Below are 23,886 nucleotides of genomic sequence, written 5' to 3' on the forward strand. Positions count from 1 at the left end.
AACACTTGGCTAATGTATATGAAAGTTGGGGGTTCAATGTTGCCAACAATCCACGGTGAGGATTGTTACACAAGCATTTAAGATAAAATGGTTTGGATTATAAATTTTACTGAAGTGTTACGTATTACCGACTAGCAAAAACTAACCAAAACAGCCGGCTACAGTCTGATGTAAAATACATCTTCTTCGAAGCAGGGCTCATTTACATGGTACTCAATGAGAACATGCTCGTGAGATGGTTGAAATGCCTGCAGTGCTTCTGTGTTAGACTGGGTTTTGTCTTCTGGGTGTTTTTTTAAACATACAAATCCTATTTCTTACAAGTGTGATTTCCCTTTTAAACATCAGTTCTGACATTACTGTCTTGGTAACAAACTGCTGTTTCCACCATTATTGTAGTTGCTAGACAATATTATAGAAAAAATATCAAGGATTGCTGTCCTACTGCTACAAAACAGAAGTTCCATCATAGTTAACAAGGTAAAATTCTCAAGCCCACAGCTAGGCGGTGGGCTCTGTGCGCTAAAAATGTGATGCATTAAGTCTTTAAAGGGATAAAAACCAGCTACTCCATTCCCACAGCTCCCCCATCACCTGATCTACATGAAGACGTGAAGAGATTACAAAACTGCGCAGTAATACAAGGTCTGCTGTAGTAGCTACACAGCTTCCAAACAACAACATATCATGGATTACAACAGCATGCTATTTGCATGTAATAATCACTCACCGGGGAAGCCAGCTTCCTTTATATTTTGGAGGTAGCGAAGTTCGATGAAAATATTGAACTTTACTCCACTTTTGGGTAAAGGGGCTATAGTACAAGGGGCTTTTCAGACAAGTGAAAGGAGAATCCTCAGTAGCTCTTTCAACATTTAATATGGCATTTATGGTTTCCTACCAAATCAATACTATTGCAGTCATAGAAAGCAATCAAGTGGAATATGGTCTAAAGCATTAGGTCACAATAAAATAGGAGGAAATTTTGACATGGACCTTCTTTTTATTAACTCAGCAGAGAAGAGTCCTAAAGCAGAAAACACGAATGTGATTCTGATCCCAAACATTCTGGTTTTACACCAGCGACTTCAGTCTACATCTGTGTAAACGCTAATTAAACTACATCAAAGTAAATCACTGATTTACTCCTGCATAAGTCCAGCAAACTGCTGAGCACTTTCAACTCCCACCTAGTCAGTTAAGTTAATCTACCAGGATCAGGCCCCAGTAGCTCAGAAGAGGGCTGCAAGTCAGCAAGCTAATCTTGCTACCAGAGAAATTGCCTTTCTGATCCCATGTACTATTGTGATTGCTCAGATCAGGTGAGACTTTTCTACTGCATTTGAATCCTTGACAACAGCAAGTAGTGCTCTTGATGAGGGTCCCTGGGTTATAGCACTCATCTCCGCCCCCTTCCCCCAGCTGTCTACTATAGCCTGAATTTGCAACTTCTTTTTAATAAAAAATTATGCGTGTTTTATTTTAAATATTCACTCCATTTCATAGGTTCATTTCTAGCAAATCTCCTCCAGACCTTTTCACTCTGCAAAGCATCCCAGTGGGTTTCTGTTGACAGTCTACAAGAAAGAAACATGCACCATGTTGATTGCTTTAGGCTTTAATTAAGGAATCACTCAACTCAGAGTAAAATTATTCTCATTTCAGGCTCACTTCTCAGCAATGAATATTTAGCTCCACTTTTAAATCTTAAAACACTGATGAGAGGCTTGAATGTAGGCGAACACTTAGAGTTGTCTGTATTTGATTGCCTTTTTTTAAAAAAATGGGAATTGATAAGGAATAAGACTTACAGATTTATCTTTTCAATATAATTGTCTGTTTTTCCCAGACATGATCTTGCATTCTTTATGGTCTTCAGTGGGAGATCTGCCTAATAACTGTAACACTGAGTCCCACTTCACTGTCAATTGAAATAAAACACAGATAGCACAAATAGTAGGCAGCAGATTACTTTGGGGATATCTCAAAAGGTCAGGTTCATTATAAAAAATGTTCTCCTATTATTGAGTTATATTCCCAGCTATTCGTTAAATCACACATTTAGATTTATATTTTAAAGACAGGTAAATATAGAAAACAACTTCAAATAGTCACATATGCTCAAAATCCTTTAGGTGGAGTGCTGAAAGCAGTGAACAGAGTCAATAATAAAATATACTTCTCTCTGTATTGCAGTGTACTGTGGTTACCAGCTCTATCACCACTTTGTTATGTGATGTCAGGCAAGTCACTTAACCTCTCTGTGCCTTAGTTATCTATCTCTGAAATGGGTATACCTCCCTCATAATGGTATTGTGGGGCTTAGAAAGACAAGCCAAAACCTATAGTCCTTGCTCTGGGAAAAATCCCACCAACATCTGATTCAGAATTAGTTCACTGACCTGCGTACAACTCAGTTTAGTTAGATGATGTATTAACCATGTATGTGGCCCGAAGTGCATCCAATACAACAGCACTTGCTCATGCATGTACAATGGTGAATTTAAAATGAGAAACAGGCCTTGAACAAACCCTCAGATCCAAACAGCTCCCAAACCTGGGAAAGTTTAGGTATGAATCTGACATTTGTGGGGGACCCTCATCCGTGAACAGGTTGAATCAAATCTCTGTGTCTAGACACTTTATGAAAGGTTTGTTACTGCAGGATTTTATCATTTGAATCTCACTAAGGGCAATGGGATGGCTCACTTAAGGAGGAATGCATTTTGGCGTTCTTGATTAAGATCTGAATGTTTGGTTCAGCTCTTTAAGAAGATATAAAACAGGTACCTTCATATCTAAGGTTAGAAGTGAGCCTGCAACATGCCCTCTCACACCTACTTTCCCCCTCAAAAGTCTCCTCCTGTTCTGTACTGCTCTGAAAGAAGGAACTGTGCCCACAATTCTTTTGAAAATGGGTTGCTGATTTTTCACTTATTACAAGTGTGCACTTATTTCTGTGTGGCTCATTTTCTTTTTAAAACAAATTGGCTTGGATTTCCTCCCCAGTCCTGTTTGTGTCTGAAGAATTAGTTACAAAACCCCCCACAAACTTTTGCTGTAAAATTCACTTCCTCCAAGCTGTCTTTAAGTGACAAGCAATACTGAAAGATTATTTATACATATTACCCAAAGCACCAATCGATAAGTGAATGATTTCCAGAAACTGTACTGCATCACAGAGTGTTCCATTATACCAGCTTCTAAAAAATAGGCCTATTAGCATTCCACTAAATAATTATATATGTAAGTGGCAGTCAGGATGATTAATTCTTCAAAACTTCTCAGTCTTGTTAATTCTGAAGAGCATGTGCAGATTATTTCAAACACTGCTGTTGATCAAAGAGCACTTGTTTGTACTGACAACTAATGCATGAGAAAGTGCAACACTCTCCACTTCTTGAAGGCTTCAAATCAAGCCTGGATGTCTTTCTGGCAGATATGCTATCGCCAAACACAAGCAGGCTCATCACATGACAACTGGAAGGAATTCTATGGCCTGCGTTATGCAGATAGTCAGACTAGATGATCTAATGGTTGCTTCTGGCGATGAAATGCAGCCTTTAGAGAACAGGCCGGCATTAGCACCACGTTCACCCTTTCAGAAAGTGTGTGGGGTGTTCAGATCTAGCATTTTGGTTCAATTAGTCAAGACAAGGCTTAAGTGCGACATGGGCCTCAAGTTGGACCTTGACACAGGGGTCAGTTTCACACATCTATAAAGACATTCATTGGCAACTCAAGAATACTGTAAAATAAAGTTTTCAAAGGCAAAATCAAGAACACTTGGGTTGGCTGTCTCAACGCAGAACACCTGGATGTACTAGGAAGGTTGTAGGTGGGGCTTTGGAAACTGGGCCCAGGACCTAACCATTTTTAATCTCTCTCTGGGAAACAACTACCAACTTTGTGCACCTTGTCCTCTGAGTATCTGAAAGTGCTTCACAAACATTAGTGATTTAAACCTCACAACTTCCACCGCGAGACAGGTAACCAATATGCCTTTCACAGATGGGAAGCTGAAGCATGAAGAAAACTTCCCCAAGAGAAACAGAGTAAGTCAGTGGCACAGTGAAGCGAAAGACCCAGATCTTCCGACCCAGTCTTGTGTTTTAACCACCAGATGATGATTTCTCTATGCAGAGATAACTCAGGAATAAGGGTTGGTGGACACTCTCTTTGCAGAAGAATATGCAAGGCTCAATTGTTGTACAGTACCAGAGTCCATAGCAGAGAACAGTGGGGAGTCCCAATGCTCCAAAGGGCTCCAATGGTACACTATACCTCAGGCAAGCATAATGCCACCAAGATCCAACAAGACACATGCCCAATGTTCCACCTTTGGATTGGGTGTAGCTTTGCTGAATGGTGCAGAGAAACAACAGGCCATAGTTCTACCATCTTTTGGGAATCTAGTACCAGTGCTGGCGTTATCCTTGAGTAGTCCTCGCTCCCTTCTATAGTAAAGCAAGGCTCAAAAATAAGTTAGGCTCAAGTTATTTCTACCATCGGTAATCAAGATGAATGGATACCTTCTTTACTTGGTAGGCTGAAGCCTGTGTGAGGTCGTATACTGAATTAACTTCCTAACCAATGGTGAACCAGATTGGGTTTAGACAGAGAGCCAAAAAATAGCCTCTGATCTCTAGAAATAATGAAAGTATCTGATTACCTCTTTGTGGACTAGCCTAATCACATGTAACCTGCAGCTATCTAGTCGATATTTCTACTTAAGTTATTGCAGCTAGGAATTTCACCCAAGAATGGTAGTCTGGTCTGATTGCTTCTTGGAGAAGTCTGAAAAAAGAACTTCAGTCTGCACTGCCTGCTGTGTTGTCTTGTAAATAAAGAAAATTAATTCTCCAATAATTCAATGAGGAACAAGGTATGTGGTTTTTTGAGCCATTTCAACTCTGACTCTGCTGCATCCATCAACCCCATTACAAAGAAAAAGCCACAGGGCCTTATTTTGCAGCCCTTGTACATGAAAAACTCCCACAGAAGTCCCCCCTCCCCCCCAAATTTAGCATAATTCTCACAAAAGAGACCAGATATAGTGGTTGCTATTAAAAAGTCAACACTTTATTAGTGACCATGAAGTGGAACCTAAGAAATTATGGTCACTCCTTATTGTAATTACAGAGGAAAACAGATATATTTCATATCTCACTGTGCAGCCACTGGCTTTAATGGCAACCCTTGCACCTGGATGAGGTGTTGCATGCAGGAACTCTATTTTTAGTAAAACCCAGAATACTCAAATTCTATCTCCAAATCCAATTTTCAGATCAGGGTAACACCCCAAAAATTCCATTTTAAAGTTTCCCCACATGGCCAATTACAATCCTACCTGGCCTGTTTGCTGATGGTGAGCACTGTTTATTTGATGATTGTGCCACTGAGTAGTCACATAACCTGTAGCTCAAATTTTCAAAACTAAACCATTAGACAGCTCCATAAACAAACAGGCCTTCAGGTTTTCCCACTATCACCATCACATAAATGAGATGTGTGAGCTCTTACCACTGCCACCATAGACCCAACCCAGTGTTCTATGTAAATACTGTTTACAAACTAATATCGATTTATGAATGAAGCAACTAAAGCATGGTTGCAGACACAACAGGTGATATGTGTTGGCTCAGTCAGATAGTGTTTTTAAATGAATGCACTATGGAGAAATCCACAATTTTTTACACCCCTCTACTCCAAACAAGAGAATGTATCCCCTGTCACCAAGGCCAATTACAAATGCCCAGATTTCTGTTTTGCCTGTTTTTCTTTAACATGAATTTATTCCTCAGAAAAAAATCAGATGATATAATTATGGGCTAGGATTAAGAGTGTGCACTGGCAACAGATATCTGCCCATAGTGTATTTGCTTTCACTGATATTTTGAAGAGCAGTTGCATTTTCATGAGCACAAGAACAGTTACTCTCATTCTCACCTCTACACATGCCCCTTCTCTGAAAAGGTCGCTTGTTGACAAATTTTTCTTACAAATCAAGAGGGAAAAAAGTGTCATTATCAAGTGATCTGAAGTGAAGTCTTCAAGACTCACAAAACCAAATTAATTAGCTTTTCCTAAAGATGCCATTTGACACATACAGTATAATAGCAACAGACTTTGTGCAGTTTGGTGTTAGATGTAATGGCACACATTCATAAACCTGTGTTGCCACCCAAACTGCAGTACAGCATAAGAAAGGAAAAGAATATAGCACGTAAGCAAAGCTCACTGGTAGGCAGCTACGTGGACTTTTTCCTACACCCATATAAAGGTAACAGTGGTCCTGAACATTGTGTTCAAGCAGAGTGTAACTCTCGAGAGGAAGCAACGGAGAAACTGGCAACTGAAGAAAAAAATATTTTTTATGTATCTAGGTCCTTTAAAAAGGAGGAAAATTGACAAATATTCGGCATTACCTTCTTTTCCAGAAGGGACTAGATCCTGGATTCCCAAGCAAAGTCCATGTATCTTCTAGATATTTAATGTACTTATATGGCCCCCATTTCTGTATTATCTGAGCTGCTTACAGTCTTTAGTGCATTTATCCTCACAACACCTCTGTGAGGTAGGAGTGCTATTCTCCCTATTGTACAGATAGAGAAGTTGAGGCGTGGAGAGATTCATAGATTCATAGATTATAGGACTGGAAGGGACCTCGAGAGGTCATCGAGTCCAGTCCCCTGCCCGCATGGCAGGACCAAATACTGTCTAGACCATCCCTGATAGACATTTATCTAACCTACTCTTAAATATCTCCAGAGACGGAGATTCCACAACCTCCCTAGGCAATTTGTTCCAGTGTTTAACCACCCTGACAGTTAGGAACTTTTTCCTAATGTCCAACCTAGACCTCCCTTGCTGCAGTTTAAACCCATTGTTTCTGGTTCCATCCTTAGAGGCTAAGGTGAACAAGTTCTCTCCCTCCTCCTTATGACACCCTTTTAGATACCTGTAAACTGCTATCATGTCCCCTCTCAGTCGTCTCTTTTCCAAACTAAACAAACCCAATTCTTTCAGCCTTCCTTCATAGGTCATGTTCTCAAGACCTTTAATCATTCTTGTTGCTCTTCTTTGGACCCTTTCCAATTTCTCCACATCTTTTTTAAAATGCGGCGCCCAGAACTGGACACAATACTCCAGCTGAGGCCTAACCAGAGCAGAGTAGAGCGGAAGAATGACTTCACGTGTCTTGCTCACAACACACCTGTTAATACATCCCAGAATCATGTTTTAGGACAAGATTAAGTGACTTGTCCTATGTCACACAGGAAGACTGGCAGAGCAGGGTCTCGAACCCAGGTCTCCCTTGTCCTAGGCTAGTTTCCTAACCACTGTGCAACATAACTCTGCAGAGAACCCTCCAACTGGTAAAAAAAACACTAGTGCTATTAGTACAGCCCTCATAATCTAATAGAAGCTGCAGCACAAGGCAGGGATTTTGGCAAGTGAATCGTTACAATCACAAACCCAGAGTCACCAAAGCTGACTTACTCTGTGGCTCATCCTTACCCAAACTCTTTGCACAGTGCTGTGAGAAAGCTGCAGTGGAGACCAGAGTGAGGAGACTCCATGTACCACACACACACAGGGTAGCATAAAGGTTCTGCTGTGCTTACGGCCTTCTGGAGCTGGACTGAAGGAGATGCGGCAGGATTTGGCTCAAAGATATTCATTAGAGTTTCTGCTAAACCAAAATTGCTTGTTCTATTTTAGTGCTGTGGGATAAGTTCATAATGGCTGCAAAACCAAACCGCCCACATCAAATAATATTTATTATCATGTGTGTGTTTACAGTAAACCTTTGTTACAAAGTTTACTTTGCACTCCTGACTCTTTCCAGCATGCAACATCAATCAAAAATGTGTAACGTGGATTATTATGCAAATACCCCAGGCATAAAGAGAAGTCTCCTCTACTTCTCCATTCCTGCACATTCTTTAAAGTTGAATGTACTTTAGTTCTTAAATTAAGTAAAATTTCAGAGCATTTCTTGCTTTCTATTTCATTTGCTTTATTTTAAATCCCAACAGATTTTTGGCTTTTAGTGGAGAAAAAAAAGGGTGCCTTCTGTGGGATGGTCTGTAATCCTTTTAAGCAACACCAAAAATGGATTATAAAATATGATTCAATTTTTCAAAGTACTCACCAAAGATAAAACTGTGTAAGAGCTGGAGCATGAATGCAGACTATCTACTGTACTAAAACAGGGCTCTACTTAAAACACATCTGAAACAGAATATCACATTGAAAGATCTAGGACCAGAATATTCTAACTTGGGTGTTTTATGTTAGTCTCCTAAATGCATATTTAGGTCCCTAAATAGATATCAGAGGCAACGTTTTTCAGTGCTGAGCACATCTGAAAATCAGGCCTCTAATTTCAATTCAGGCACCTAAATATGCATTTAAAAAGCCCATTTTTAGACATCAACATTTGAAATCATGGACATAATTATTTGGAGTTCTCTGACTGATGTCAGCACTAGCTGGCTGATAATAAATACAATGTGTGACAAAGTATGATCCCTGGTAACATTTTCAAGAGATACTAAGTGACAGAGCAGCCTAAGTCCCCCATGTTCAAAAGTCATTTAGACACTTATGAGCCTAAACCCCACTGAAAATCAATGGGATTTAAGCTCCTAAGTCACTTTGGAAAATGGAACTTGGACACATTTGAAAATTTGATCCCAGCCTTTTTTCTGGAACCCACAATAAGATTTTGCAGCCTGACCTTGTCAGAGGTGTCAAGTTTCAGGAAGAAACCTGACAGTCTCTCTATAACCAGTGCACCTGAGTGATCCATGCTGCTTTACTTTCCAGCGTGCTATTTCAATGAGCCATTAAACGTAAAAGTTCATATTTGTCTCTCTGGGCCAAATTTATTTTTTCTGGTGACTTATTCTTAGTTAAGTTCAATATTCAATATTTTTTGAATATTTAGGGGATCTGTTAAATAGGCCAAGACTTCCAGACGGATGTCTCTCTCCATGCTGTTCTGGCACCTCTTAACTCTTTATGTCTCCAACAATGGCCATCTCCTCCTGATTCGGCTCTGGGTATTTGGAAGGCTCTCTGGATTAGATATTTTGAGCTCTTAAAGACTGAAACCTCACCAGTATGTAACAGCATTATTTGGCTTCAGATCAAATTGGTTTCTTTACATGAATTAGTTTATTAGCAATTAAACTATTTCAACTCAGAAAAGCTAAACTGGAATGCTTAGAAAGTACAGAATGGCAGAGTCTCATTCTTAACGATTCCCACATACGTATTGGGAAGAGAACCATCCTACATCTATTATGGACCTGCTAGGCAATCTGCATAGTAGGGAAAGCCAAGTTGAAGTTCTCTGCTGAATACAGGTTGTTATAACTTCCAAGTTATTTTCCATTACTGACCTTAGCATCTGAGTATGCATAACAATATAGTTCCAGGTGCTTGATGGTCCAGAAAAAAAAAAACTTCCAAGGACTCTGAAAAGTTGCTTTACACCACATCAGTACGTAATTAAGTTTAAAGTCTGCAGATGCTGCTTTTTGTATGGTGCATGGATTTCATGTCCAGAAATCCCTGATTTAATAGGTTCTGTTTCATTTATACTATCACATACATCAAGATAATTTAGCACCCTTGGGATGTTATTTCTAATCTGATCCTCAAATCATAGCTGTTGCCATAACAATGGAGAAATCTAATACCTGATCAAATTGCAGATTCTTGCGAAAAAGAAAAAAGAAAAAAAAAAAGGCCTTGCACAACTTGAGATTTTCTAGCTCTCTGAGAAAAAGGTATATGTGGAAGTTTTGGTACTGTGATAGTGTCATAAAACACTGTCCCTGCTGTGACCTGATTCCATCAGAAAAATGTGGGGAGATATATATTTGAATCATATTAAAAAAAAAACAGACTGACACTTAAAATAAATATAGTAACAATAATAGTAACAGCTGGCATTTTAGCCATCTACTTCATACCTTTGTCCACAGTGATAGCAGGAGGTTAAAGAACTGAACCATAATGAACACCCCTGCTCCATGAACCATTTATCTTACCTTACCCTTAAGTCTCCAGTCCTACTGAACTAACAATTACAGAAGCAGCACATATATCAGACCATTCCATCAGTAGCATCATTAATTAAGCGCCAGTCATTACAGGGAGTTCTATCTGTTTCGAGGTAAACATTTCCTGAGGTTGTTGCATCAAATACAGGTTAAAATTGTCTCACTTGCTAACAGAGATACATCCTGCAATTTTCACTCTTACCTTCCCCACCTAGTTATCACGCACACTTCAACCACTGAACAGCCCACAACATGTCATATGTATTTCTACATATATAACAGTTAGGAGAAAGAAAAATTCTCATCTTTAAGCTTAAGCTACTTACAGTATCTTACCACTGGGGCCTCTACTGAAGCTGTATCCCATTATTCTGACTACCCTGTACTTTTGTGTTTCTGGGTTACTTTTAATGTTTTGCTTATACCTGGACTCAACTGATTTGAATTTTACTTTTGCCTATATTCCCAAGGTGCTGCTTGCTTAGATCCATCTAGCCTGTTCTACACTCACATTGATTGTTTACTAATAACTAACGTAATCGCTTCGCGGAACTGCCTTACTCAACGTTCCTTTTCCATGGTGTTCTTTTTTTACTGAAATAAAAGACGCTTGCATAATAAAATACTAGACGCTTACATGTTAGGGTTATGTTTTCCTCACTTTGCCTTTGTTAGTTTACTATGAGGTGTGTAGAAATTGCTTTGCCTAACACAGTCTCGTATCCATATGCTAAATTCAGCCAATTTACAGTCAGACTTAACAGTCCTCTCTTTTCTTCACAAGTGAACTGAATGTGAATTTTGAGAAAGTCGCATGAGAACAGTCACCACCAAGAGATAACAATGGCATCAGTAACTGTGCACCTTCTGCTGAAAGAAGAGAGCAATGTTCTTCAGCTGACACACCAATAAAAACTTTACATCATTCACTCTAATGCATTGGTGTGTACAGATGTATTTGTCCACTGTGTAATGTAAAAACAAAACTATATATTAAAAGCTAAGACTTTAAAATTGCACTTACCTGGAACAAAGCTTCCCTGGACCACCTCTTTATAGGCCCACCAGCCCTCATGGATTTTTGGTGAATTCTGTTGAGCTAGAAGGAAACAACCAAAGAAACCATAAAACATTAAGAAAACCTCAATAATACAAGCAATTTCAAAACTCTAAAAAATAACAAATCTATAGTGACCTAGGATGTCACAGCAGTCATTATACTTCTTATGATGGACACTCAGAACTTCATGGCAGCAGTGGAGCTAAAACTCAGATAGTCCTGTGCAGATCCCTACTACCTAAGCTAACAGAGGACCCCTGTTAGCAACACTGAGTCTATTGCACACCACTGAGCAGTTCTGAATCCACATCCACTAGAGGACATTGGCGTGATTGAATTTTATATATACGCACATCCACACTACTGTATCTAGTTCATTACAATATTACATCTTAAAGAATTTCAAAGTGCTTCACACATACGTGTATTGCTTCATACAGAACCACCAAAATGCAGCCTCTTCTGGGCTGGAGGGAAGCAGTGTGGGAGGGAACGGAACACTGCATTGCAAAATGGACTAAGAGTCAAGAAAAATCATTAAAGAATGGCCAATTGTCTCTGTATAGATAGGTCTGTTATGTTCAGAAACTTCCAGGACTCACTAGGGTCAAGCTACGTCACTATTTGGATGAAGACCTCCATAAATTCACAGCAGCTACAAGAAGCTAGAGACACTGTCCGTCAGGAGATGTTCTTGCCTCCAAGTCAGCACAGAACAGTTCTCCCCATTAGTACTAAGGGGTTCTGAGAACTGCTGTTGATAATGCCTTTCAGAGAAGATCTAATAGCATGGTATTCACCATTATTAAAAATTCCACGATTCTTCAGCAAGAGTGGAGGGAGTTCCAAATCAAAACTAGGAATTATTCCGCCTATTTAAAATCCCACTGCAGTTTAAAATTACGCTGAAGTGTCACTGTAGCATTATTATACACAGTTTAACAGTTGCCCATAGGTGGTTGCATTTCAGTAATGGATGAAATGACACACACACACACACACACACACACACACACACACACCCCTTATAAAGATCTTTGGGATGAAGGGCACTATATACATGGAAATTATTTATTATAACCAATTTATACATAGAACAGAGAAACCACCAATCTTACCCATTTTATAGCCAACCCTAAAATTGTAAGCAGTGATCAATTTCAGACCATCCAGAGGGGGGGGGGAAAAGTAATTGTTTAATAGAATCATCAATACCATAAAACTAATGTACCAAAAAACACACAAACACACTGATTCTGTTGTGTTGTGTCCTTCCATTTAATAAAGCTAATACCAGAAAAAGTAAAATATTTGCCATCCTTTTAAACTTTTCTGCATTAACATGGAAAGCCATCATTCTCAGCTGTGTGAAATGAACAAGAAAACTAGGTTATCAAGGCTTTGTACTAAATAATTGGATGTCTGTGCAACTGTTTCAGCTACAGTAGAAGGGCATGACCTGGCATCACTCCATGCATTCCACAGATATCAGATCAGTACACATGAAAATTACACGTATAAAAAGTAGTTAAGGAAGCAAAGTACGTTGAGATACTGTATCACTGCCATTTAAAACATTTGAGATAAGGCAAGAGCATTGCTGGGGCCATTGTTGTATTACAGCAGTCTGTAGCCACTGAGGAAATCAAGCGAAAGGCAGTGGTGTCGGAGGGCAGCTAGGGAGACAATCCCCAGCGCCATGTTCTTGCTTGAACCCTGAAACCTCAACATTTAATACCAGTTGAGGCAAAACATCATGCAAAAATTGTGCAGAGAATCACTGAACATGACTTTGCACTCCGCTGCGCAGCTAAAGTAAGCCCTGGTGCCAGAGACCTGTTTTGACAGATCCTACAGGGACCTGCAATGAAATGGGAAAAAACAGACTCATGAAGCCTTCATTTCACAGAATGGGGGTGGGGTGGGGGGAAAAAGGCGTTCCAAAACCCTTCCCTCCTAACCCAACGTGTCAATCAGCATGAAGCAAAAGGTCTTATTTGATAAGCAAGGAATCTGTTCTTTATTTTTGAAACTTAATCACACCCCAAGCTGGATTAGTAATGGAACTGTGCTATAAACACAGGACTGTAAAATAAAGATGAACCGGCATATGGACGCTCCTTGCTGGGAATCCTATCTGTGATACTTACACCTGATGCACATCCAGTATGTGGTCTCTATGCTACCTACAGTCATGCCCATCTGACATGATGGCCTTACGCCGCACAGAAACAGATTTGACTTTATAGTTTAGGGATTACAGTCAAGGAATGAGGCTTTTTACATCTGTAGCCTACATGATGCTGCAAATAGCATAATTCCCTCAGTGTGCCTCATTTAATCCACTCAAAGGAAAAATAGAAATGTACGACCCAATATACTTTATCACAACTCCTACACTGTTGTGTCACATAAATGAGACCCCTGGGTTTATTTATTTAGGTATTTCTAGGTTTCCATTGCCATAATAATTGGGCACTTCATTTCATACACTGCTTAAATGCACGTGATCATGTCTCGCCCCAGCGGCTGGCCCTTATGAAGGATAAAGGACTGGTACTCACTCATAAAGGAGTCACTCCTTTAAGCTCAGGTTTTGCCACTAATGGTCCCAGATTCCATCCCCCACTTGCATTTAGTGTTTTGCACTATTTAATTTATGGAAAGACTCTATACTATATATATATGCATGCACGCGCAGTATGTGGAAACATCCAAAAACAAAATGAAAAACTGCACAGTTCAAAGGAATGAATCCATACATTCAAATTATGGGTACATGAAATTAACATACAAGGAGATGAAAGAAAAGAGACTATCTGGAATGACAAAGCTTCGCACAATTCTGGCCACTAGTTGAAATTTCTGCCATATCTATATTTTATTTCCAGGAATTCCTCCATCCACCCTAATTGTTAATTATGAGCCTTACTTTGGTCAAAACATCAATCAACTTTCCAACTCCTCCAAAAAAAAAAAAAAAAAGCCATCTTTTAACAGTGGGGAATATGGATGTGACCACCAACGTAGCAATAACATCTTCACCCAAAATATTCCTTGTGCAATCCATTTCACGTACTTACATAATAAATGCTCAATTTTAAACTAAATTAAATAGAAATACTAAAATTATGGATTAAGTTATTCCCCTTTCCCAACATTAGTTCATTACACTGAGTTCTTCAAGCCATATAGACTGTATCCTTAGGCAACTCCACGGCACGTGCCCAATTTAAGAATTGGATGAGGTAATGTTTGAGCTGTCTGCTTGAAGCCCAGTGCATTTGATGTAACATATTGAACTAGCTGAAGCCATGTGATAAGGTGTTTGTAGAATTCCTCCTCAGTGCTCACCGATGAAAGCGATATTTAAATTGATTTCCCATCTAAAATTTCAGATTACTGTAATTAATGATGGTGTCAGTTTTATCCATTGTAGGGTTGTATTACACACTTCTGAGACTAGCTTCTTCTTTGTGGTATTACCTACACTATAAAAATGATGGAGGGGAAAAGTTTAGAAGGAGACTATGTATTTGTGAGGAAAGTTAAGAATCCACAAGTTTTCATTTCTGATCTGCTCACAGATCTAATCTGATGACTCATTTCAAAATACCTAAATCAGTATATTGTACAGAACCTTTAGGACTTCCCCCCATCTTGGGAAGCATCACTGAATCTGTGGGTCCACCATAAAAGCTACTGGCAATTAGGAGAGACCATCTGCCTCTAGGAATAGACTATGCACAGAAGTATTTTCCCAAGAGCACTGCTAGCATCAGCACTGTCGTCTGTAAACGCCATTTGCAGATGCAATCCAAAGTGCTACATTCCTGTTTCCTTTTAAGGGTGACAGGATGTTGCAATGATCTCCACTTGCCACAAAGCTCCCTCTCTTTCTCAGTGTTGACATCAGTGGTCTCTGAACATAAGTAGCTGTGTTGGTTGTGACAAAGTTCCTCCTCTATCTTGGTGGGTCCTGCGCTTATTGGCGGATTTTTTTGCCTCAGAGATTCACCATGTGGGTTGGGGAACAGCCCAGAGACCTTCCCCTCTGGAAGAACCCACAGTCCAGGTCAATTGGGAGGTTTGGGTGGAACCCGGGCCCACCCTCTACTCCGGGTTCCAGCACAGAGCCCTGTGGATTGCAGAGGTCTATAGTGCCTCCTGTAACAGCTGCATGACAGCTACAACTCCCTGGGCTACTTCCCCATGGTCTCCTCCAAACACCTTCCTTATTCTCACCACAGGAGCTTCCTTCTGGTGTCTAATAACGCTTATGCTCCTCAGTCCTCCAGCAGCACATCCTCTCACTCTCAGCTCCTTGTGCCTCTTGCTCCCAGCTCCTCACACTCTCACCACAAACTGAAGTGCGCTCCTTTTAAAACCCAGGTGCCCTGATTAGCCTGCCTTAATTGATTCTAGAAACTTCTTCTTAATTGGCTCCAGGTGTCCTAATTAGCCTGCCTGCCTTAACTGGTTCTAGCAGGTTCCTGATTACTCTAGTGCAGCCCTTGCTCTGGTCACTCAGGGAACAGAAAACTACTCATCCAGTGACCAGTATATTTGCCCTCTACCAGACTCCTGTACCCCACTAGTCTGGGTCTGTCACATGGTATTCTGCCATTACGTCAGACCCCTTTCAACACAGCAGTGTAGAAGTAGGATATTTATACAGAAGAGATATGACATACCTAGGGCTTTCATTTTATCAGACTACTGCAGATGCATCTCATTTTGGAGTAAAAAGGTATGTTGCATGGGCAACCCGCCATCAGTTCCTTTTCCACCCAAACATCCCCTAAGGAACAGTCCAAAGCAGAGGGGAAGGAGGGTAGATAGTGGAGCACCCATGAGGGGACACATCTCAAAGAATTACAGCTACCACACAAAGCGAGTAACCTCTTCTTCTTCAAGTAATGTCCCTGTGGTGTTTCCCTTCAGGGGACTTCCAAGCAGTACCCCAGATGGAGGAGGGAGCTTCAAAATAGAGTCCAGAACTGAATACTACAGAACTAAGCGCTGCATCAGATCTGACAGCATGGATCAGGGCAGAACGTTTGAAATCCATGTAGCGGCCCTATATATTTCAGATGCAGGTACATTCTTCAGTAATGCCATAGATGTAGCCTGTGATCTGGTTGAATGTACTATCACCCTTTTGGGGGGGGGGGAAATGAATGCCCGCAGCATTTATAACAACTGATAATACATCCAGATATTCATCTCGATCGTCTCTGAATAGAGATCGAGGACCCCATGGATCTATCCATGAAGGAAATGAAGAGCCTAAATGACTTCTTAAATAGCTTGGCCCTATCTAAGTAGAAAGCCAACACCCTTAAAACATACAGGGTATATAAACAGGATTCCTGTAGAGAACTATGGTTTGGGGAAAAACACTGGTCGATGATGGGATTGATTGAGGTGGAACTCCAAAAGAACCTTAGGTAAGAATTTAGGGTGTAGATGTAAAGAGCCATTCTCTTTAAAGAACACCATAAAGTGGGGGGGATCTGTCTTCGAGGCTCCAATCTCCCTGCCCCAAGGGCCAATGTGATAGCTACTAAAAAGGCTGTCTTCATAGATAAACCAATGGGAACCTGTTCCCTGTTTCATTTGAGTGGAGATCTCATAAGGTAACTGAGTATCAGGTTATGTCCCAGGTCGGAGTAGGGTTTCTAATCTGTGGATAGAGATTCCCCCAAACCTTTAATAAGCGTAGAGAATAACAGGTGAGCAAATACGGAGAATCCTTCTACCGGAATATAAAAGGCTGCTACTGCAGCCAAAGTGACTTTACTTGAACTAACTGATAACCCTGATTTCTTTAGGTCCAACAGATAATCCAGAATGACAAAGTGGCACTGAATCAAGCAGGAGGCAATGACCACCACCACCAAAGGAAGAATTTTTGCAGGTAAGTAGTGCGGGTTGATCCCTTACTATTCAGTAACACCTTCTGTACTTCTGTGCAGCAAGAGGATTCTAACCCTGTGAACCATCGAGGAACCATGTGGAGAACTACTAGGCTGGGATGAAGCACACAACCCACATTCTGTGTCAGGAGATGAGGAACAGTGGGGTGTTTGAATGATGGTTAGACAGATAGGTGAAGCAGGTAAGGGTACCAAGTTTGTCTCACCCAAGTCAGCACTATAAGGATAACTCTGGCTCTGGCCTGTCTGATCTTATCACCCTTATCAGCAGCAGCGTTAGAGGAAACACTCAGAACAGACTCTTCTTCCAAGATAGAGGAGAGGCATCTGCCGAAGAGTGGTGGCCCAGGCCCCTCCTTGAGCAGAAAAGCGGGTAGTGCCTGTTCCTGGAGGCTGTGAAGAGATCCGCCTCTACCATTCACCATCTTAGAAATATGCTGCGGAGAACCTGGATGTCTAGCTTCCATTCACAATCCTGTAAAGTGTCTGCTGAGGACATCAGCTATGGATTTCTGAATACCTGCAAAATTTGGATCTGACGAGGTATGCATAGTTTCATAGCTTCGGCGCACAGGGAGGAGGATCTATATCAACAAACAGGGAGGAGCAAGAACATGCAGGATATGTTATCCATCATGACTAAGGCTACGGTTTTGTCACAGAGGTCGCAGAAGTCATGGAATCTGTGACTTCCAAAGACCTCTGTGACTTCAGCTGTGGCAGCTGAAGGATCCCACTGCCTCCAGCAGTGGCAGGGAGCTGTAAGGTACCCCTGCCACCTGAGGCAGTGAGGCCCCAAGCTCCCAACCATGGCGGCGGCAGCTGGGAGGGGTATTCTGCAGCTCCAGGCAACACTGGGAGACGGGGGTACCCCGCAGCTCCCCACCAGCCGCTGCGGCGGGGGATTTGGGATACCCGAAAAACTGAGCAGGATGTTCTCTCTGGGCAGTCTATGACCTAGTAAACTTTTTCTCATTTGTAGGTGTAGATATGCCCAGAGACATACCCCGGCAGCTCCCCGCCAGCTGTGGTGGCAGGGCAGGGGGACCCCCACAGCTCCCCACCAGCCACAGAAGGGGGATCCCCACAGCTCCCCACTGCAGTGAGCAGTGGGACCCTGGAGCTCTGAGTTCCCATGGGTGGTGGGGGCCCCAGAGCTCCGAGCCACCCTGCAGCTGTCCAGTCCCTTCCATTTTAGCATGGATATTTTTAGTAAAAGTCAGGGACAGGTCACGGGCTTCCATGGATTTTTCTTTATTGCCCATGACCTTTTTACTAAAAATATCCATGACAAAAATCTCAACTTTAATCATGACTTACTGATTGGCCCCGATGAGAGGTAGAAATGAAGGCAAGCATTCCTGACAGTCCTGAGTTCCAACAGATTGATGTGGAGACTGGTTTCTTGAGCTGTCCATTGGCCGTGAGGGAACTGAGATGGGCTCTCCATCCCAACAGTGATGCATCTGTAGTTAAAGTCACTGATGTGACTGGGTGACAGAAAGGAACACTGAGTTGATCCTTCCACAAGTCTCTCACATGTAGAGGAACTCTTTCCAGTCTGTCCAAGATGTATTTGAGGGGAGAATAAGTCATTCTGAACCAACTCTGGAAGCTGTGGAGAGACAGCATCACGTGATCTGTCACAAAGGTGACAACTGACATGCGTCCCAGGAACTGAAGAGAATTCCTTATTGTGGCTCAAGGGCTTCCTTGAATCATCCATACCAGACCTGACAAGGTTACAAATCTGTCTAAGGGAAGGTAGGCGCTAGCTGCCAACAAGTCCACATATGGCCCTATAAACTGTACCTTCTGTACAGGTGTTCATGTGGAGTTTTTTTACATTCAGCTGCTGCAGACCCAGCTCCTAGAACAGAGCAAGGGCTGTCTATGTAAAAGAGGGCACTAATTCATAGGAACAGCTCTAGAGGAGCCAATCATTATGATTCAGGAAGACTAGGATCACTTCTTGTCTGATGTAAGCAGCCACTACTGCCAGGACTTTTGAGAATGCCTCTGGAGTCAACAAAATGCTGAAGGGAAGCCCTGGGTAATGGAAATGATCCTGACCTATAGTGAAGCGTGGGTATTTCCTGTGCAATGGGTGTATTACTATATGGAAATAGGCATTTTGTAGGTCCAGGGCTGAAAAAGCCATCTCCTTTCTGTAGTGAAGGAATTATAGCTGCCAGAGTTAGCATCCTGGACTTTTGAGACTTTACAAACTTGCTCAGAAGTCTTAGATCAGTCTCCACCCTCCATCTTTCTTTGAGACAAGGAAATACTTTGAGTAAAATCCCTTGCCCTTGTGAGGAGCAGCAACTGGCTCTGAAGCTTCTAACTAAAGGAGAGTTCACTTATTGTCTCAATAAAAGCCTGAGAGAGATCCCTGAAGATGGATGGGGAAAGGGAGTGACATAAAATGGATGGCATAGCCCAATGTCATCACCTCTATGACCCACATGTCTGTAGCAATCCATCTTCAAGAATGCTGGAAATAGGCAAGGCGGTTTTCCAAGAAGGAGAGGAGAGCTAATGGAAACAGCTGTAAATCCAGAGGTGTGGCAGAATTCAAACTCTGGACCAACCTATCACAACTGTTGCTTTGAAGGTGGCTGGGTGATCATGGAGGATGGTTGGACAACCCTCTTTCTCTGAAATCCATGTATCTTTCTGGGAAGGTTCAGTGGATCTATGAAACCCGAAAAACTGAGCAGGATGTTATCTCTGGGCAGTCTGTGACCTACTAAACCTTTTCTCATTTGTAGCTGTAGAGTAGTTTGAGCATTGGCCTGCAAAACCCAGGGTTGTGAGTTCAACCCTTGAGGGGGCCACTTAGGGATCTGGGGCAAAATCAGTACTTGGTCCTGCTAGTGAAGGCAGGGGGCTGGACTCGATGACCTTTCAAGGTCCCTTCCAGTTCTAGGAGATAGGATATCTCCATTATAAATGTATAAACTTAAACGCCCAGAGACCATAAAGTAGCCCTAGAGTCCTTTAGAGTGTGCAAAGACTCATCCCATGGTTTCTGAGAAGAGTATACGACTGTTGAAGGGGAGGTCCTCCATGGTGTACTGTACTTCTCTCCAAAACCCCAAAAGATGTAGCCATGATGCCCTGCACGTAACCACTGCCAGGCAGATGGACCGGGCAAGTAGTGTCTGCAGCATCTAAGGATGCTTGAAGAGCAGTTCTGGCCACCAGCTGACCCCCTGAGATGATGGAGTGGAATTGCTCCCTATGCTCGTGTGGCAGATGTTCAACCAAAGCTGGGAATCTGTTATAATTTATAAAATTATATTTGCCCATGACCACCTGATACGGCCATAATCATACTTTATTTTACACAGGTGCTGCAAGGCTACAGTCATTGGAGCTTTATTCTTATTTACCCTCATGTCCCTTTACACCACCCAGACAGAATACAAGGGGCCTTTAAAATGAGTGTCAATTACAACTGTGCCTGACTTCAAGTTGCTTTACACTGCCTGTGTGTGTTAAATGGGCCTTAGTGTGAATGAGAATCATGCCCATTAATGTTAATAAAGAGTCTGAGATCCTTAGATGGAAAGTGCTACAGAACTGTACAGCACTACCTTATTACTACTAGAAACTGCCCACATGCACTTGTTTGGTCTGGTTGGTCACAACTGGTAATAAGCACTTTTGCTCATGCTTAAAAAATATGTGCCACATCACGTAAATTCTGTGTCGGTGTCATTATTAATGAATAAAGCCAAAATTCTTAAATCAAGCTTTTAGCTGGAGAAAGCTGAAAATGCTTTGGACTCAATTCTCTGAGTGCTGAAGCACACCACGGAAGTAAAGGACAGATTGCACGGCGGGGTGCACCATTTTATGTCACTGCATCCAATTTAACAAGAAATCTTGCATACTGTTCATAAGTCCATCTATAAAACATCAAACACTGCCATAAAGCCACTCTCCTTTTAACAAGGCTAACAAATACATGTGACGACACAGAAAACAGCAGTTCTATCCACTCCAAATAATCGTATTTGGGTAACATGGTGATGATACAAAAGTGTTTTTGTAAATGTCACTTGCAGACATTTTTTAAATTTTAGCCAAGTACTTTAACCAACTTTAACCTAGGCTTCAGAGCCTGAACTTCAGCCCAAGCCTGAATGTCTATGCAGCTATTTTTAGCACCATAGCACGAGTCCTGTGAGCCTGACTCTGTAGGTTCAAGCTCCGAGATTCACTTCCACAGGTTTCTGCTTGACAGATAGCTGTACCCCTCCTATCTGTGGTGGCAGTGCCTGCATGCATCGCTACAATAGCCCCCCCTGTATTGTGTAAGGAGGGGTAATGCCTAGCAAATGAGAATTTATTCAATCATGCCTAGATTTAATGTCTGAAAAGCTTTGTAACATGATGCTATAAAAGGAAGCTAGGCATGTTTTGGTATCAACTTCACAACAGGCCTGACCTTATAGGGTGCGGAGCGCCCTCAACTCCCATTCATTTCAATAAGGGCTGGGAGCACTCAGCACTTCAAAGAAACGGCCTCAATATCCTTGAGCCTTCATGGTTCAATAAATTATTAATGCTAATTAATAGGACTTCCTTTACAAGGAAACCATTTTAAGTTCCTGCCTGAGAGGGCACATGAGCTATTGACATCTTGTCAGAGTTCTGCTTTGTTTTAGTTCTTTCCTTGACAGAGAACATCTTTTTCAAACAGGGAAGTTAATTATCAATGGCCTATTGCAGACTTCCATACAAGCAGAAGTGTGTCCCATCATGTGTCACTGACATGCATTTTCTTTCTTTTTCCAATCTCTTCAGCCACAGTGAATGCAGATGGTTTCTTCACCTGTCCTATAATCTTATACATAGAATTTGTATCCGCATCTGATCCACGATCTGCGGATATGGTCCGCGGATGCAGATATCCACAGATTTGCAAGGCTCTAGACATAAAATTTGGGCCTGCATCCATCTGTGGCCCACAAATATACTCTTTGGATATAAAGCAAATATCCGCAGATTTGCAGGGTTCTACTTATAAGCAAGCATTCTTAAGAACTACTATGTGCTGACTCTACAGAAAAGACCTACCTAACACTGTAAAAATGATATTTAGGTAATGTTACTAGAAACACTTAAATAGTAACAACAGCAGCATACCTGATACATGAACTACTGGCAACTATAAAGACCAGATGGCAATTATTGTCTGTTTTACTAGCTGTAACTAATGCAAAAAGATGCACTGTCTCAGAATAGGAAAAGTTATCTAGTATATGCCAACAAAACCATATAACAACAAAATCCCTCAAAAGGTAAGAGCACAGAGGTGGAAAAATGATTTTGATCATACTGAATTAGTTAGATAGGCCTAGGTTTTTAGTCATACTACATTTGACACTCATGGCACCAATCCAAATCATCTCACAGTCCAACAGACTGCCTAAATCCTCCAGCACTTAAAGCTTATGTCCTGGCTTTTTCTAAGATCACAAAAATTAAAAAAACCAACATTATTCTGACCAAGTAATACCAGCTTTGCTAGCTTCATAAAGGAACCTAATTTCAGAGAAGAAGCCAAGATACGGAATTAGTTCAGGTGCTGGTGTAGAGACAGAAAATTGGAACCATCAAAATTTGTGAAGAGAATGTCATCAACATAGCTGCAGTAGCTCTTTGTCCTCCCTTATTGTAGTTTCTTAGTGCTAATCACTCCCTTGTTGAAAGGACTGCTGGACGTGACTTCAATACACTGGAAAATCTGGCTTAATCAGAGCGTTTGTGGAGTGAAGTACTACTCTGTGTGAGCAAGGGTATCAACCATATGGTCCTTTTAAAGAGCCTATCCAGGAAACCAGCACCACTGTTACTAGAAACACCTTTAATAGCCTAAAAGCCTAAGAATAGCGCTCAAGTAGGCCAAAATGACATTTCTAATGTTGCGATGACCTTTCAAAAGCCAAGATATTGGTCCTGGATTCTCATTAACACTAAGGGCCCTTTATACCATTCTGGCAGTGTGAAGGGGCCTTAAAGTGGAAATAAATTACAGTTACTCTATTGAAGGCTCCCTTTACACTGCCAGTGTGGTATAAAGGGCCTTCAACGTAAATGAGAATGAGGCCCATTGGGTTTCAGCACTACAGGATTTAGGTGCACTAATCGGACCATGGAACTATGTGATTGGTGGCCTAACTAACAATTCCTCTAGGACTAAAACTGAAGGCCCATGTTGCCAATTTGGCGCTATCAAAATCACATTGGTTTCCTTTGCTCCAATCATTTCAAGAATTGAGGAGAACAGAGGTATATTACTGGGGGTGGGGAAGAAGAGTGAACAGAGCACAATGTACTCTGACTATCTTCAATTGGCAAACAGTCCCCCTGGAGATCACAGCCAGCTGAGGCAGGTTAGAGCAACCCTCCAGAATAAATAACTCCTAGACAGCCCTGAGCAGAAGCTGGAACCAGCAAAGATTCTGGTCCTGGGTCTCAGAAACGAGGTATTGTTGCAAAGCACTAACAATGTACTCACAAGTCACATCATTAAGTCCAAGCAATTGGAAGCGAATAGTTAAGGACACCATAAAACTTACACAGATCACATGAAAAATATGAACACATTCTGCTTCAGTAGCAGTTTATACACACTTTTAATCAATGTCAGTTATATGTAAGTGGGGGGAAAAAGAGCAGGGCAGTGGAGAATCAAGCCAAATATTCCCATCAAGGGCTTGATTCTGTTCCCATTCTAGTTGATAGAAAAACTCCCATTGACTTGAATAATGCAAGATCAAGTCCCAAGTACTAA

General features: G+C 41.5%; 1 protein-coding gene across 3 annotated transcripts in view; it reads right to left on the bottom strand.

The window, feature by feature from the left end:
* Positions 1-23,886, bottom strand: part of CA10 (carbonic anhydrase 10) — a 324,297-nt gene that overhangs the window by 260,804 nt on the left and 39,607 nt on the right. For 2 of the 3 annotated variants that reach the window (XM_005305733.5, XM_005305734.5), the window contains exon 3: positions 11,104-11,178. The exons of the other annotated variant lie outside the window; for it this stretch is intronic. In XM_005305733.5, coding sequence (XP_005305790.1) covers positions 11,104-11,178 — 75 coding nt within the window. The remainder of the gene's footprint in view (positions 1-11,103; positions 11,179-23,886) is intronic. 3 annotated transcript variants of the gene reach the window in all.

The sequence above is a fragment of the Chrysemys picta genome, chromosome 12 (genome assembly GCF_011386835.1).
Source record: "Chrysemys picta bellii isolate R12L10 chromosome 12, ASM1138683v2, whole genome shotgun sequence".
In the NCBI taxonomy this organism is placed as follows: Eukaryota; Metazoa; Chordata; order Testudines; family Emydidae; genus Chrysemys; species Chrysemys picta.